At 36.7% G+C, this 15,634-nt stretch overlaps 1 protein-coding gene across 7 annotated transcripts in view; it reads right to left on the bottom strand.

The window, feature by feature from the left end:
* Positions 1-5,344: 5,344 nt before the first annotated feature.
* LOC131073399 (uncharacterized) overlaps positions 5,345-15,634 on the bottom strand; it is a 30,564-nt gene continuing 20,274 nt past the window's right edge. For all 7 annotated transcript variants that reach the window (XM_058009836.2, XM_058009837.2, XM_058009840.2 and 4 more), the window contains 2 exons: positions 6,079-6,178; positions 5,345-5,969 (listed from right to left, as the gene is read on the bottom strand). In XM_058009836.2, coding sequence (XP_057865819.2) covers positions 5,713-5,969; positions 6,079-6,178 — 357 coding nt within the window. In that variant the 3' untranslated portion in view covers positions 5,345-5,712. The remainder of the gene's footprint in view (positions 5,970-6,078; positions 6,179-15,634) is intronic.

The raw sequence follows: 15,634 nt of genomic DNA, 5'->3' as shown, positions 1-15,634 counted from the left end.
TTGAATCCTTACGAGAATGCAACTAAGAACCAAATCATTAATATGGCATCTGTAACAAGTCAAATTCCTTCAATTCATTTACGTGGTGGCCTAATGATGGCATAGAGATAATCTACATTAAAAACTTTAGCCACTACATTTAGGGTGACATGGCATTCTTCATCATCCAACATTATTTTTGAACTTGGATTCACACCCTTGGGACAAACAAGGTTTTTTGGGAAGGAAAGACCAATCCAATAGTTGCAGGAGTCAAATCAAGCATTAATGGCACTTATGGGACAATCCAACAAGTGTGGGGGACCATTTGGAAGAAATATGAAAGTTTGAGGATGAACAAGATGTGAGACATGTGACATGTGCTTTTGAGTCAAGATCAAATGTCAAAACATGATGGGAGAACTAGATGTTCAAAATTTAATTGGAACTCCACATAGGAAGAAATCAATGGCTAAAAGCATGTAGAACTTTTGTGCAAGTTTGATGCAAAATTGGATTTGGGAAGTGGGCATTTGAGATGAAGGTTTGGATGTCCAAATGTACGAGGGAAATCCACAAAGAAGAGTACAAGAAAAATTTGTTGAACAAGATGGAAGAAGTAGATGAATTGAAAGAAGACAAAGGTCTAGATCCACCTTGAAAGTATGCAAAAGTGGAAGGGTGGGAAATTGCAAGTTTATAGGAAAGGAAGGGAGGTCCAAAGGTGAGAAAAAAGGTATGGATGCACATCAAGATCCCAAAAAAGGGATGGGAGAAGGGGAATGAAGGGCCCAAAAGTGCATGCAATTTTTTTATATAGGATTGGAATATTGGAACTAGATATGGATAGCAAGAAAATGTCTAGTTGTTAAATAAAAGTTTGCAATAGTAGAAAACAGTAAAAACATTCCCACACTTAGAACTTCAGAGATTTATGGAAACTTCCAACAAATGAAAGGAATATGGAGGATAAGGGAGAACAACACTTGGGAAAATTTGACAAAAAATGACTCACTTGTAGACCTCTTAGATCTCTTAGCTATGGTGGGTAAAATGAGGCCTAAATGCATAAAGGAGTTGGGACTCAAACAAATTTTGACACTATCAAATTGAGTCCCAACAAGCACAATATAATTTATACACTTGAGACCAAATTTTTTATATTAGTAAGATAAAGTGGGGCACATTTAAATCATCAATATATGTATATTCATCAATGATCTATGGCAAATTTGGGTTATGCTTCCTACTATGTATGTATGAATCCTAATATAGTATATGCTATTGTGTGGAATGCAAGGGTTTGACACATTTGTTGGCCTTTTGAAACCTTTCACAAAACATTCTACTAGTCCACATATCTCTTGTAGTTCATTCCTCACTTCTAGTTAACATTTGCATAGGTCACTTGGTGATTAGTTTATGTCACAAAAAGCATTAGGTGGGGTCACTAAACTTCATCCAGCTCTATGCAAGAGCATATTGGTTCAATACATTTGCACGGTTGTGTTGAGAGCCTATCAAATTAAAACATGTGCATCAATCCACTAAAAATGTGATATAATAACTCCACGAAAAACAAATTGTACAAATAATCATAGGGTGCATGATCCCCACGAACTCTAGCAAGTGCTTCGTGTTGGGTGAGCTCCAAGGTATTTTTATTGAAACATTCATTGATCTTTGTGTATGTCACCTTTTGAACATCCTTAGACTACAACATCAATCATTAAGAGGTGTCTATAATAGGACCTAAATGTTAGCTATTTTACCACCTTGCATGTTATGACCTTAACTAGTATGTATTTATTCATACCACGTCAAGGCATATTAGTCAACTAAAAAAATCAATAAAGGCACCCATGGGTTACAAGGACCTCCTATTGAAGGAAATGATACAATCTACTATTCTCTAGCATGAATAACATAAAATAGGAGCATCAACCAACATCAATCTCATTATATTGATTAGAAGATTCAGTGCAATGTTTGCACAACATGCAAAATAGGTTAAATACATAAATCCCTCAAAACAAGCATGAAATCTATGTTCTTACTTTTGACTCACACTTGCTAACTACAGTGTCTCTTATATAAGCTATTATAGTTTCAAATATAATTTTTGTGTTACCATTACTTGCATGTTTATATTTAATATCACATTCTTGTGATGTTTGAACTAAGGATAATGTGTCCTCTCACAATATTAACCTCACACCACATACCTAAGGAATACTAACACTATACATACAAAAATGGCACACAAAACTAATCACAAGTAGACTTATAAGCCTATATTCTATTATTATCCAACCATTTGACCTTCCTCCATAATAAGATGGATTCAAGTATGTTTTTATTAGTTCAATATAATACTACATTGAACTCCATTGATAGGTTGTAAAATAATTCCTATTCAAAAGGCTTATTAGTTCCATAATGGAAAAATCTTCAAATGTCATACTTTTATTATTATTTATACATGTGCATGATGTGTGTACACACACACATCCATGTTCACACTTTTGACTCGCACCTACCAACTACATTATGTCTTATAGGCTATTATAGTTTTAAATATAATTTTTGTGTTACCATTACTTGCATGTTTATATTTAATATCACATTCTTGTGACATTTGAACTAAGGATAATGTGTCCTCTCACAGTATTAACCTCACATCGCATACCTAAGGAATACTAACACTATACATACAAAACTAGTCACAACTAGACTTATAAGCCTATATTCTATTATTCTCTAACTATTTGACCTTCCTCCATAATATGACGAATTCATGTATATTTTTACTAATTCAATATAACACTACATTTAACTCCATTGGCAGGTTGTAAAATGATTCCTATTGAAAAGGCTTATTAGTTTCAAAATGGAAAAATCTTCAAATTTCATACTTTTATTGTTTTTAATAGATGTGCATGATGTGTCACATGTGTGCACATGCGCACACGCACGTGCACACACGCACGTGCACACACGCACGTGCACACACGCACATACATACATACATACACACATACAAATACATACATATGAAAATTTGACATGATTTTTAAATTATATTTTAATTGCACTACCTTGATTTTTTCACTCCCCACCCCAACACCCACACCCACACACTCAACATCCTGGCACACACACCCTCCCTACACACATACACTCAACCCTCCATACTTGCACACACGTGTGTGCACCAAACCATCTACCCTCCCTCCTCTCTACACACACCCACCCATTGACCTACATGCACACACCCACACACAACCAGTTACCTACCCACATGCAAATGCATGTGCGCTCACCCACCCCTCCCCCACACACACACGTGCACTTGCGTAGACACCACTTGCACATACACCCACCTAGACATATACACAACCCCTCATCCAACCTCAAACATGCTCACTCACATGAACACACACCCACCTACCTATAACACACACCCGCACCCACCAACCTACACACCCACACAATTTAACATCTGCCCTACCCTCCTCACCCCATCCAATCCCCCAACCTGCTACCACCCACACTACCCTCTTCATCCCTCCCCACAAATATTGAAGCTATGTGATGGAAGGTAGAGAGTGCCAAGAAGAGTTGGAGCATCATTAACCTTGAAGAGTTTTGTGACTTTCACATATCTTACCAAGCCCACACAATACTTCATCAAACATGTCAAAAAGAGTGCAAAGGTTTTATGAATTCTTGTTTCAAAATTGGCATGAATTTATTTTGCATTTGTCTTTTCTTTCAGCATTTGCAACACAGTTTTGAATGGGATGTCGCTTATCCTCAAATCTTTAAGCTTCACAATAAACTCATCCACCACATCAATGATAACACCAATCCATTCTTAATCAAATCTTTAAGCTTCACAATAAACTCATCCACCACATCACAAAGATATCTCTAATGTGTATGGTAACATTTGACTAAACATGCGATTTATTTCTCAAGCATGTTTGGTAACCAATCCTCCAAAACCCATTCCCTCAACCTTGAAACATAACTTACTAGAAAATTTATTCTGTGAGCATGCTCCCTCCTAGTCACCTAATGGCATCTACAAGCACACTTCGTGGACAAAGCAAACTGCAAACTACAAGATGAATAGTTGAACCAAGGTGCAAGAAAATTCAATAATAACAATAAGATGGGCTTATCTTTAAGTCATTAGACAACAAAATATTGTAGGCGTAACATGCATACTCATGTATTCAAAATCTTAACACTTTACTCTAATCACTGGATTTTCTTTTACAGAAATATTTTCAATGATGAGGAAGGTGGTGACTAATAACAATAAGATGGTCTTATCTTCAAGTCATTAGACAACAAAATATTGTAGGTGTAACATGACATACTTATGCATCCAGAATCTTAGCCCTTTATTCTTATCACTAGAATTTCCTTTTAAGGACACATTTTCAATGATCAGGAAGGTGGTGACTTATGGATTTTGCAAGGAAACCTCCCAGCACTGAAGATCATACTTATTTTGTCATGTGTCATCCCTCTATTACTTATAGGTAATGCATCTCCATTAGCTTCCTTGCAATAATTTGCTAAAACTTATAAATGTGAAGTTCGTAACTAAGCCTATGGTCTCTCATAATGCTCTTGCGCTTCTAAATTGGGAAGGATTCCTTGATCATGGCATTAGTGATCAATTGATTTGCCCTCAACCATCTCTTTAAGAAGATCGTTGTCTTTTAAGCCTTCTACAAAGGGCAGTTGTCTCTATTTCACTGGTTATGCCTCTTCATATAAACATGGATGTGGCTCCAAACAGGGTTCCACTATCTTTCTTTAGCAAATAAATCTGTCCTTCGCTATCCCAAGATCACCTTATAAGCATCATCTTATTGTTTATGATCTACTTTTCTTAAGTCTTACCGCATTTATGGAGGGTAAAAGCCACTGCTGTCAATATAGGATCGATACTACATTCATGCAAGTTGGTACTACGCCATAATTGGGGAAGTGCCACGACAGTCTCCCATAATTGATATTTAAAAAATTAATAGACAAACAGTTGAAACTATTGTAATGTTAATCTCGATGTCTTGTTCACAAGTATAATCAAATAATGGTATGATACATGCTCCATCTTGTATATTTTATAGTGAAAACAATATTATAGTGAAGATTAAGCACCAAACATCCACTTATTTACCAATCCATGACTTTGATTTCTCTGTCTAAAATATGATCCATGATGTTATTAGTCAGTAATATACTAATATTCACGCGTAAGTTCATTTCATTTCTGTCGTTTCATTCAGCAAGCAATAGAAACCATAAGCAATGTCACATTAAAATACAGATCCTCCACTTGTAGTAGGATACAATATGACTTACCTTTTTCTCAATTATCAAATTACTTCTAGGGAAGTTCCTAACCTTCTGGTCCACATTGAAATTAAATCAAATGCCACACATTTAGCAAATATCCAATTTCCTTCACCTTCTCTCCCTTAAAACAAAATACAGATGTTAGGCTGCTTCCTCATCATATGCAATTTATATTACGGGCATGTCATTCCAAAAATTGAAGAGGTAAAGTGCACATTCAGATACATTCTGCCTCTAAATTAGATAGGGCATTAAATTTGAGAACCCCAAGCATAGAACAGGAAAACTAGTTCTAAGGAAGTAGGTATTAAAGTGTTCTATCATGGACATGTAAAATAATGCTTGCATTGGTTATCAATCATCAAGAAACCCCAGAAATTGGTTTAGTGATTGAACTACTGGCATAGGATTTGATGGTGGATAAGGGAGAAGTGATTCTAGATCCATGCATTCTATGGTTTTCGCTAGCGTTTCAGGACAAGCACAATATAAGAACTTTCTCTCTGCAAGTTCCTCTGCTAATTCACTCTGATGATTGTCCATCAATGCTTCATTCACTACGACAATAAGGGGCCGATTCACAAGTAGAGTTTCAAATATGCTACCTGACCCTGCATAGAGATTTATGGTGATTATTGAGAATCTGAGACATTATATAATGTGTTTATCAGTTCACATAAATAAACAAAATGGATCTATTATCCCAAAACTTCAAATCACCTGCATGACTGATTACCAAGGCTGCAGATTGCAGAAAACCTGCAATGTTCAGTGAAAATGTGAAGTATTCAACTTTTAGACCTCCATCTTCGCCTGAAGACTGAAATTTGAGGTTTAATTTGAAAAAGCCAAGCAAGATATGCTATCAGCATAAAATACAAAATCCAAAGTCTTGTGTATCAATTCTGAAACAAGTTTTCAAGTCAAATGGCTAATAATGTACAAGTACCCATAACTTTGCTCTAAAAGAGGTCATATAGTAGAGAATCAGACTTTAAAAAAATTGAACAATTTTCCTAAGATGCTTTATCATTTTCATTTTCTCAATAGAAAATTCTTCCATTCGCATGAATAAGATGCATTTCTTCTAATGAACTCTTGCACTTGCAACAAATAAGCTACAGTAATTGTCTATTTTCATTTAGCATTTACACATAAGAAGGAAATTAAAATGTTTCGTTACATCCATTTCTTTCCCAATAAACCACAAGTCAGCCCTCTTGAACACAGTAGTTACTGGCAGGAATGGTAATAATTTTATATATAATTGCATATTTACTAATAAATGTTTAGCTGTTATCTGACACCAACCTTCATGGCAACTATTGATTTCTAATAAACATGGTCAATTAGTTTTGAAGGTAGCGAAAACACCTATTTAAATATGATAAGATATAATTTTGAGGACACAACATGATATTTGATGGAACGGACAAGTTGTTTTGCAAGAAATATGCAAATAAAACCTTCACCCAGATTGACCAAAAAACAATATTTAAAAATGACAAGTCAACGTTTCATTTCACCTATTAGTAATTTATTGAATGAGACAATTGCTTTTCAAGCTATTTATTTGAAATAATTAATAATTTATAAAAATAATGCAACATCAAACTCCTTGTTGATCAAAGATGCCAAAAGGTAATTAGGGCGTTAAAAGGGGGTGGTTCCTGAACATGCAACCGAACTACTTGAAGATGCTAATTGTCTGAATAAAAAGAATATTATAATTTTAGGACTAAAAAATAGTCTGTGGAAAAACTTCAAACAGAAATTTCATTACCACTTTCTTAAAACTTCAGCCGGAACTGACAGTGAAAACGAGGATAAAAGTAGACAATGGGCAACTATTGTGAAAGCTTGATGAATCCTAGGAAAGCACTCTTTTTCTCATTTAAACTAAATTAACTAATTTGCCGGTTCAGGTTCGGGTTCAGATTTGGGTTCGAGGATCCAGTTCACCAGTTCAACAAAATTTTGAAAATGGGTTTTAGGTTCATTAGTACAAAAACAATGTAAAAATCATATATATATATATACACACACACACATATATGTACATATATGATATATACATACACGCGTGCACGCACACACACACATATATGTCTACATATACATATATATTCAAATGTATTATTTATTAAATAAAATAATATTATATTAAATTTAAAATTAATATAAATATTTTACACTTATTAAATTAAAATTATTAAAAATAAAACAATATTATTATATTTTAAAGATAATACTTCCAACCATACCTTTAAAGTTTTGGTTTTGCATTCATAATTCCCTGCCCTTCTTGCATTCTATCTTATCTCCTTGACAATACACATCTGGAACTGGAACTAGATATAGCCGGCTGGGTAAATATAGCTGGGCCTCCTCCGCTGGGGGAGTGCCAACTAGAACCAGAGATAGCCACCCTGACTATAGAGAGTCTCCTCTCTCTCCCAAGTGGTTCATGATTCACCCATACCATCTACAGATTCTCATTATATGGGGTCAAGGTGCTTATAGTCGATAGTCTTTGCGAATGAAAACCAGCAAATGAAGACCAGCACGGAACCTTTCATCGACCGGCTAGGGAGATAGATGGCTGCACATGAAGACCGACTATATAATTTTTCCAATACATAAATTTTGCTATTATAGATGACCAAATAAAGCCACGTGGACGAAGGACTATCTTTCAATTCCCCTGGCAAAGGATCACACATTTCCCATTCCCCCGATTTCAAGTCATGAACTTCAGAATCGGACACACCCAAACGCATACCAAACCAGTACCCGGATCCGGTGCGAACCGGACCTAGATCCAGCCAAGTAGCTGGCAAACCCAGTAACTTAGTAAATTAATGATAAATGAATATTATCATTTTACAGCAACTTTCCTGCTATTTCCAAGAGGCAAACAATCCAATGATTTATAGTGCATTGATGCCAACTTTTAGATTCACATCCTGCAATTACTGCTATACACTCTGGTCCAGAAGCCATGGGTACTATAACATGACTCACAAATTTTAGTTAACATGACTATTTTTGTAGTTTTGAGTTTGTTTCTGAGTTTCCATTTACATTAGAGAAGCCTGTAAATGTAGGTTAAAATTTTTACAATGGCCTTTAATGTTCTCAGTTGTCGATTTACTTTTATTTATTTCTATCTATCCTTCACAATTACTCCAGCTGTCCATCTACTTTTATTTCGTTGCTATCTAACCTTTACATTTGTTGCAGTTGTCAACCCAAATTTTTATTTATATCTGCTCACTTGCAAGTGAAAATGATTTTATAAATTACTGTAGTTCAATTACTCACTTTATTAGATGTCCTTGTCATTTCTTCCCCGCTTAGAGGAACTTGTTCCCGGTTTGAACAGATAAATCAAAATCACAATGAAGCTGTCAAGATAAACCAAGAGAAAATGTAATCTGGCAGAGTATAGAGTGCATTTAGACCACAAACTATGTCAGTGGAGTCTCCAAATAGATATAATCCAAATGTTGAACAAGAGGAATTGGAACGCCTCATTCCATGAAAGCTGAAATGCTCACCAAGCTGAATAGTGTCATGTGCTAACACAACCCCAAACTGTGCTGAATGATGTATACACTCTGGTTCATCCAAATCCTGCAAACTAGTTGTACCACAAATACTAATGTACTCCTCCATGATTGAATCAAAAACCTCATTCAAATCCAATTGCACATCCTCAACACATACCTCTGAAATTTGAAGCACTTCATGTCAAATCTAACAATCTTCAAATTGCCTCTCTATTTTATATTCCTCATCACAATCTGCTGTATAAAATCTGCTGCTAAGAAAACAATCAGTGATTTGTTCTCTTTCATCCACCCGAAAACCAACAACGTGATCCAATTGAGAGCACATAACATCAGCATCAACAGTCCCAACAAATGAGCTTAAAAATGTGTCCTTAATGCGATCCCCATCAATAGAAGATAACTGCTCCAGACCAATCTCTAAAAAATTTGCCCTTGTCCAAATATTTAGGGCTAGAAGCAGTTAAATCATGCACACCTTTATAAACATCCCTCAGTTACAACAAGTGTGTGAACCTCGTCATCATCAAGATCAACAAAACAAGTAAGGATATCAAATGAAAAACAAAGTTGTTGCACCTCAACTTACTTACCTAGTTACCTGTATCCTCAAAAACAACATCATTGTTGCGCTCGGAAACTGACCCATCAACCTGACAATTAGGAACGGCTGCATCCCCACCAGCATTAGGAGATATAATATCAACAGCAAGTGTTGATTGAGCAGCACAGTTTGCAGTATGGAATCTGCTGCTAATAAAACAATTTGCTCTCCTTCATCCACCCAGACCAATTGAGAACAGATAACATCAGCATCAACAGGCCCAACTAATGAGCTCAAAAATGTGTCCTCAATGCAATGCCCATCAACAAGACAACAACTACTCCAGACCAATTGCTAAAAATGTGCCCATGTCAAAATATTCAGGGCTAGAAGTAGTTGAATCATGCTCACCTTCACATACATTCCTTGCACTTACAACAAGAAGTGTGTGGACCTCATCATCCTCAGGATCAACAAAGAAAGGAAGGACATCAAATGAAAGACAAAGTTGTTGCACCTCAACTTACCTGTATCCTGAACAACACCATTGTTGCCCTCCGAAACTGACCCACCAACCTGATAATCAGGAACAGCTGCATCCCCACCAGCATTGGGAGATATAATATCAATTGCAATTGATGATTGGACAACATAGTCTGGTGTGTGAAATCCGTTGCTGAGAAAACAATCAGTGATTTGTTCTCCTTCATCCACCCACAAACCAACAACATGATCCAATTGAGAACACATAACATCGGCACCAACACACCCAACTAATTATTGTTTGTAACTAGGCTCAGAAAAGGGGATTCGGATTGCCTAAGGCAACATCTGAATCCCTAAAGGGCTGGGCCCCCCTTTCACCAAGCCATAACATGTAGGGCTGGACCCTACACACCAAAGAGGGTAGCGTGCTCCTAAGCAGGGCCAGCCCTATAATGAACACCCCACACTAAACCAATTTGGCGCCAAACATATATATTTAATTAAGGCTGACTTAAGGTTATATGCACATATAAATAAAGATCATTTGACAAGTTCATTTCATCTATTTCATTCATGCAATCAGCGAAATCCATCTGCTCCTTGGTGTGCAAAATAAAAGGTGAACTGGGTGAACTAAGTCAAGGAAGACAAAGCAATTTTGGTGTTCCTTATTACTGTTAGATGATGCATTAAAGAGCAGACTTTGTGAACATAAAAGGGCAGATCTGAATCATTCAAGTGTGCAGGTTGAAGATTCCAGATCTGAGACACATGACTTGAGCTAAGTATTGTATTGTTACAATTCAGAATTGAATACATAATCTGCCCTGTGGGTCTTTAGTGCTGGGTTTATCCTCCTTGGAGGTTTTCCCAGGGTAATTGAGTTTGTCTCTTGTGCACTTAGTTTCTCTCTTTAGTTTGCTTGCTTATCATTTATTTGATGTTAATCTGAAATTAAAGTCTGATCCCTGGTCTGAGACACAAAAACTAACACTAATGAGCTCAAAAATGTGTCCTCAATGCAATCCCCATCAACACAAGAAAACTACTCCAGACCAATCTCTAAAATTTTGCCCATGTCAAAATATTCAGAGCTAAGAGCAGTTGAATCATGCTCACCTTCACACACATCCCTTGCAGTTACAACAAGAAGTGTGTGGATCTCATCATCCTCAAGATCAACAAAGCAAGGAAGGACATCAAATGAAAGACAAAGTTGTTGCATCTCAACTTCCCTACCTGAATCCTGAATAACGTCACTGTTGCCCTTCGAAACTGACCCACCGACCTGACAGTCAGGAACAGCTGCATCCCCACCAGCATTGGGAGATATAACATAAATTGCAAGTGCTGATTGAACAACAAGGTCTGTTGTATGAAACCTGCTGCTAAGAAAACAATCAGTGATTTGTTCTGCTTCATCCACCCACAATCCAGAAAAATGATCCAATTGAGAGCACATAACATCAGCACCAACATACCCAACTAATAAGCTCAAAAATGTGTCCACAATGCAATCCTCATCAATGGAAGACAATCACTCTAGACCAATCTCTAAACATTTGCACATGTCAATTTTTCAAAATATTCAGGGCTAGAAGAAGTTGAATCATACTCAGCTTCACACACATCCCTTGCACTTACAAGTTACAACAAGACGTGTGTGGACCTTGCCATCCTCAGGATCAACAAAGCAAGGACATCAAATGAAAGACAAAGTTGTTGTACCTCAACTTACTTCCTGTGTATCCCAAATAACATCGTTGTTGCCCTCCGAAACTGACCTGCCACCTGACAATCAGGAACAGCTTCATCCCCACCAGCATTGGGAGATACAAAATCAATTGCAAGTGCTGATTGAACAGCATAGTCTGTTGTATCAAATCTTCTCCTAAGTAAACAATCAATGATTTGTTGTCCTTCATCCACCCACAAACCAACAACATGATCCAATTGAGAACACATAACATCAGCATCACACACCCAACTAATGAGCTAAAAAATGTGTCCTCAATGCAATCTCCATCAACAGAAGACACTACTCCAGACCAATCTCTAAAAGTTTGCCCATGTCAAAATATTAAGGGCTAGAAGTAGTTAAATCATGCTCACCTTCACACATATCCCTTGCACTTACAACAAGAAGTGTGTGGGCCTCATCATCCTAAGGATCAACAAAGGAAGGAAGGACATTAAATGAAAGAAAAAGTTGTTGCACCTCAGCTTTCTTACCTGTATTCTGAGCAACATCATCGTTGCCCTCCAAAACTGACTCACCAAACTGACAATGAGGAACAGCTGCATACCACCAGCATTGGGAGATATAATATCAATTGCAAGTGCTGATTGAACAGCATGGGCCCACTCAAACATCATGCTCAAATTCTTTGGTTTAGATCAAGTTTGTACCAAGATAGAAAGCCTCACAATACATGTCTATACACAAACTTTCATTAGGCCAGCACTCATGTGAAAGACCATTAATGTCAACAACAAACCTGCCATGAAAATCCAAAACTGATTCTCTATCCTGCCTTTTGAGGTGTTCTAAACTTTTGTAAGGGGCAAAGTCATAGACATGAGCATCTAATTACTTGAAACCAGCAATAAAGTCATCTTGTTCATCATTAAACACTGCTATTGTGACATTTTGGGCACCTGTTGATGCAAATCGGTCATGTGATTGCTCACTATCAAGGTCAATAATGAATATAAGGCTTACTAAATCAACAAGCTCTTGTGTGGAAATGTCAAAGAAATGTGCAATAGGCATCTGCATAACCTTCTGCATTTCAAGTGCACAACCATTTGTGCACTCCGATGAGTATGACCAAAGTAATCAGAATGATCCATGATTACCAGATATAATTAATGCTAAAACAAGATTATATTCTTTTCACAAAGATATACCTTTGTATAGTAAAAGCATGCCTCAAGATATAGAAAGAAGAACATCTTTGTGTACCCTGACGAACTACTGCACCAAACTAGAAGAAAACTTGTAGGATCACCAACAAGCATAGGTAAGTAGCAAAAACTGAGATTTAAGACAACAGAGAGTCGCCATCTCATAAAAATGAGGAAATCCTTGGAGCAAACAAAACCACCATCGCTAGAAAATAATTTGGGTCTTCTCACCAGTAGAGTCTTCAAATCTCAACCCACTAGTGTCTTCTTGAGTTGGAAGCCCACCTACTTAGACCAAAAATATTGTCCCTGATTATGGCATCATTCTGTTTGGTCCCAAAACTACTGCTCCAAAATCCTTGAACACAATTTTACCTTCAAGGCCAGGTATGTTATTGGGAAAGCAAAACCACGGTTCTCTACAGATCATAGAGGGTTAAAGGTAAACAAATGAGAGTGGGTAAACAATCGTGCAGTTTGGGCTCAACTAAATCACGGAGGGTATTCCTAGAGGTAACTTTGAATAAGTTTTTTGTTACAGCTGAAAAATAAACATGTAATAAACAAATTGCAATGATACCCAAATGCAAGATTTAATACCAAAGCATGTCACTAAACCAGCACTGTTCATCACTATGACCTTGTTAGCCCTAACTTCAAACTTGTCAAAATTTAAACTTTTGTGTCAATGTTCCTTCCTAGTAAGGTTTTTCATAATGTGGCCAAGTTTTCAAAGATGCCAAGGTATTCAATCTTGAGGAATTTTCAATGAGTTGTTACATTTTAATAAATCACCGAAGATGAAGCTTTTATCAAATTGCATATCCAAATGATATTTATTGCTCATTTCACAAAGTTCCCGGAGTTACCGATGAAGTGAAGATATACATGAAGTAATATTGGCAAGTTTGCCAACTTTGCAGAGTATAGCAAAACACCGAAAGCACAATCCATGGATAACATCTTAAGTTATTATACTTTGTAAAATATAGTCAAATATCGATCAAGTATAAACAAGGATGTGAAGAAGTTTCAAACTCGTCATAATTTGGATCGTTATTGGTAAGTTGGCCGAGTATTTAAAAATGCCGATAAATCCATAGTAGAAAAGTCAGTTATTATAACTGATTTGAAAATTGTTACGAATCTACACCGTGCTCACTAAGAATGCCAAAATTGCGGCAGAAACAAAATTCAAATGGAACGAACGTCGGTGTTTTATGTTGTTTAGCAAAGTTTCCAATATATGGACCGCCATTGGCTGAAAGAAGGTAGTTATTATAACTACCCAAAGCACAAACAAAATACAATGATCGCAGGGAATGCACAAGATGGATTCGTTTTGCAAGTTTTAGAAACTTCAAAGTAAATACAATCAGCAAGGGTATAATTGATTTCTACATCTTTTGGACAGAAGGTTTCAAAATTATGTCATCTCATGCAATGCAATATGTGGATGCGCAGACAAGGCACGATAATAGCTTGACAAAATGCTGCAAAGAGATGTCATCGCAAACAGCTGCACCGATGTACCGGAGATGCACTTGGTTCATTATTCATTCAAACTTTGGCAAGTTGGCCAACTTACACAAGTTACCGACAAAGGAGTTTCTTGTTTGTTTCCGAATGGTTAAAGCGGAGTTAGTTATGATAACTACTTCAAGATAACTACTTCATCAAATGCAATGATGGTAGAATTTGCCGAACACAAGTAATTAGCAGAAGCAAAGTCAAATTCCACAACCGCTGCTGGCATTCTTCCTGCCTGTGCAAAATGAGAGCTCTCGAATGGGTTTCACTCATGCATCCAAATATATCGAGGCCTGGACATCCAAAAACGTATAATGTGAAAGTCTTGACAGAATGCCTCCAAAAGACGTCATCTCAAGGTTTTCAGTAAGGCGACTGTAGACCAAGCACAAAATGGAGCCATTGAAGATGCTTTAGAAACTTTGAAGCAATGCAAAAAGCAGGTGTAAAACTGTATTATGCAGTCATGTTGTCATCTTCCTTGCCCGCGATTTTGGTAATGTAACTCAGAGAAATATGGTCTAATGACAAGCAAATAGTGTAGGATATGCGCATCAATGATTTGTGCAAAAGTCTTTAGAAAGTTTCAGGAAAACCGTGCCAATGGTCTCCCTGTCTACACAGAATGGGTGTTCTTGAACAGGTTATGATTATGCATGCAAAATGAACAAGCGACGAGAGGTGTGAAGACAAGATTTGCAACGTTAGCCGCCACCCTCTCTGCCAGTGCAAAAATGGAAGCTTCGAACGATACACAATGGGAGAGAACATTTTGATTTCAAATCTCGATACCAAATGATTAAAGTTCATCAATGCATTGGTTCCAAAGGTGTGGATATTCTCTTCGCAGTGCAAACAAAGAATTCGTGATGAGATCATTACAAAGACCAAAGATTGACATGAAGATGGATAAGCACCTCACTCCAATCCTAACTTGAAAGTTTCAAGATGTTCTTTTGAAGAAGTGGCTATGTTACTCATGTAGCTATAGGTTAGAATTTCGACTCAATTCTTGTAAAAGTTAGTTATCCTAACTCATTTCTACAAGGGTAGTTATTTTAAGTAGTTAGCCAAGTAGTTATCCTAAATGGTTATCAAAAGTTAGTTGTCTTAAGTGGCTATTTAGGATGTTATTCTAAATAGTTACACAAAATAGTTAGATTAAGTGATTACCAGAAGTAGTTATGAGTTGGTTATTAAGGTAGTTATTGCAGGATGCCTATAAATACAAGGCCAA

The sequence above is a fragment of the Cryptomeria japonica genome, chromosome 10, assembly GCF_030272615.1.
Source record: "Cryptomeria japonica chromosome 10, Sugi_1.0, whole genome shotgun sequence".
NCBI lineage: Eukaryota > Viridiplantae > Streptophyta > Pinopsida > Cupressales > Cupressaceae > Cryptomeria > Cryptomeria japonica.
The sequence above is the reverse complement of the archived record's forward strand: the minus strand, read 5'-3'. Positions and strand labels throughout refer to the sequence as shown.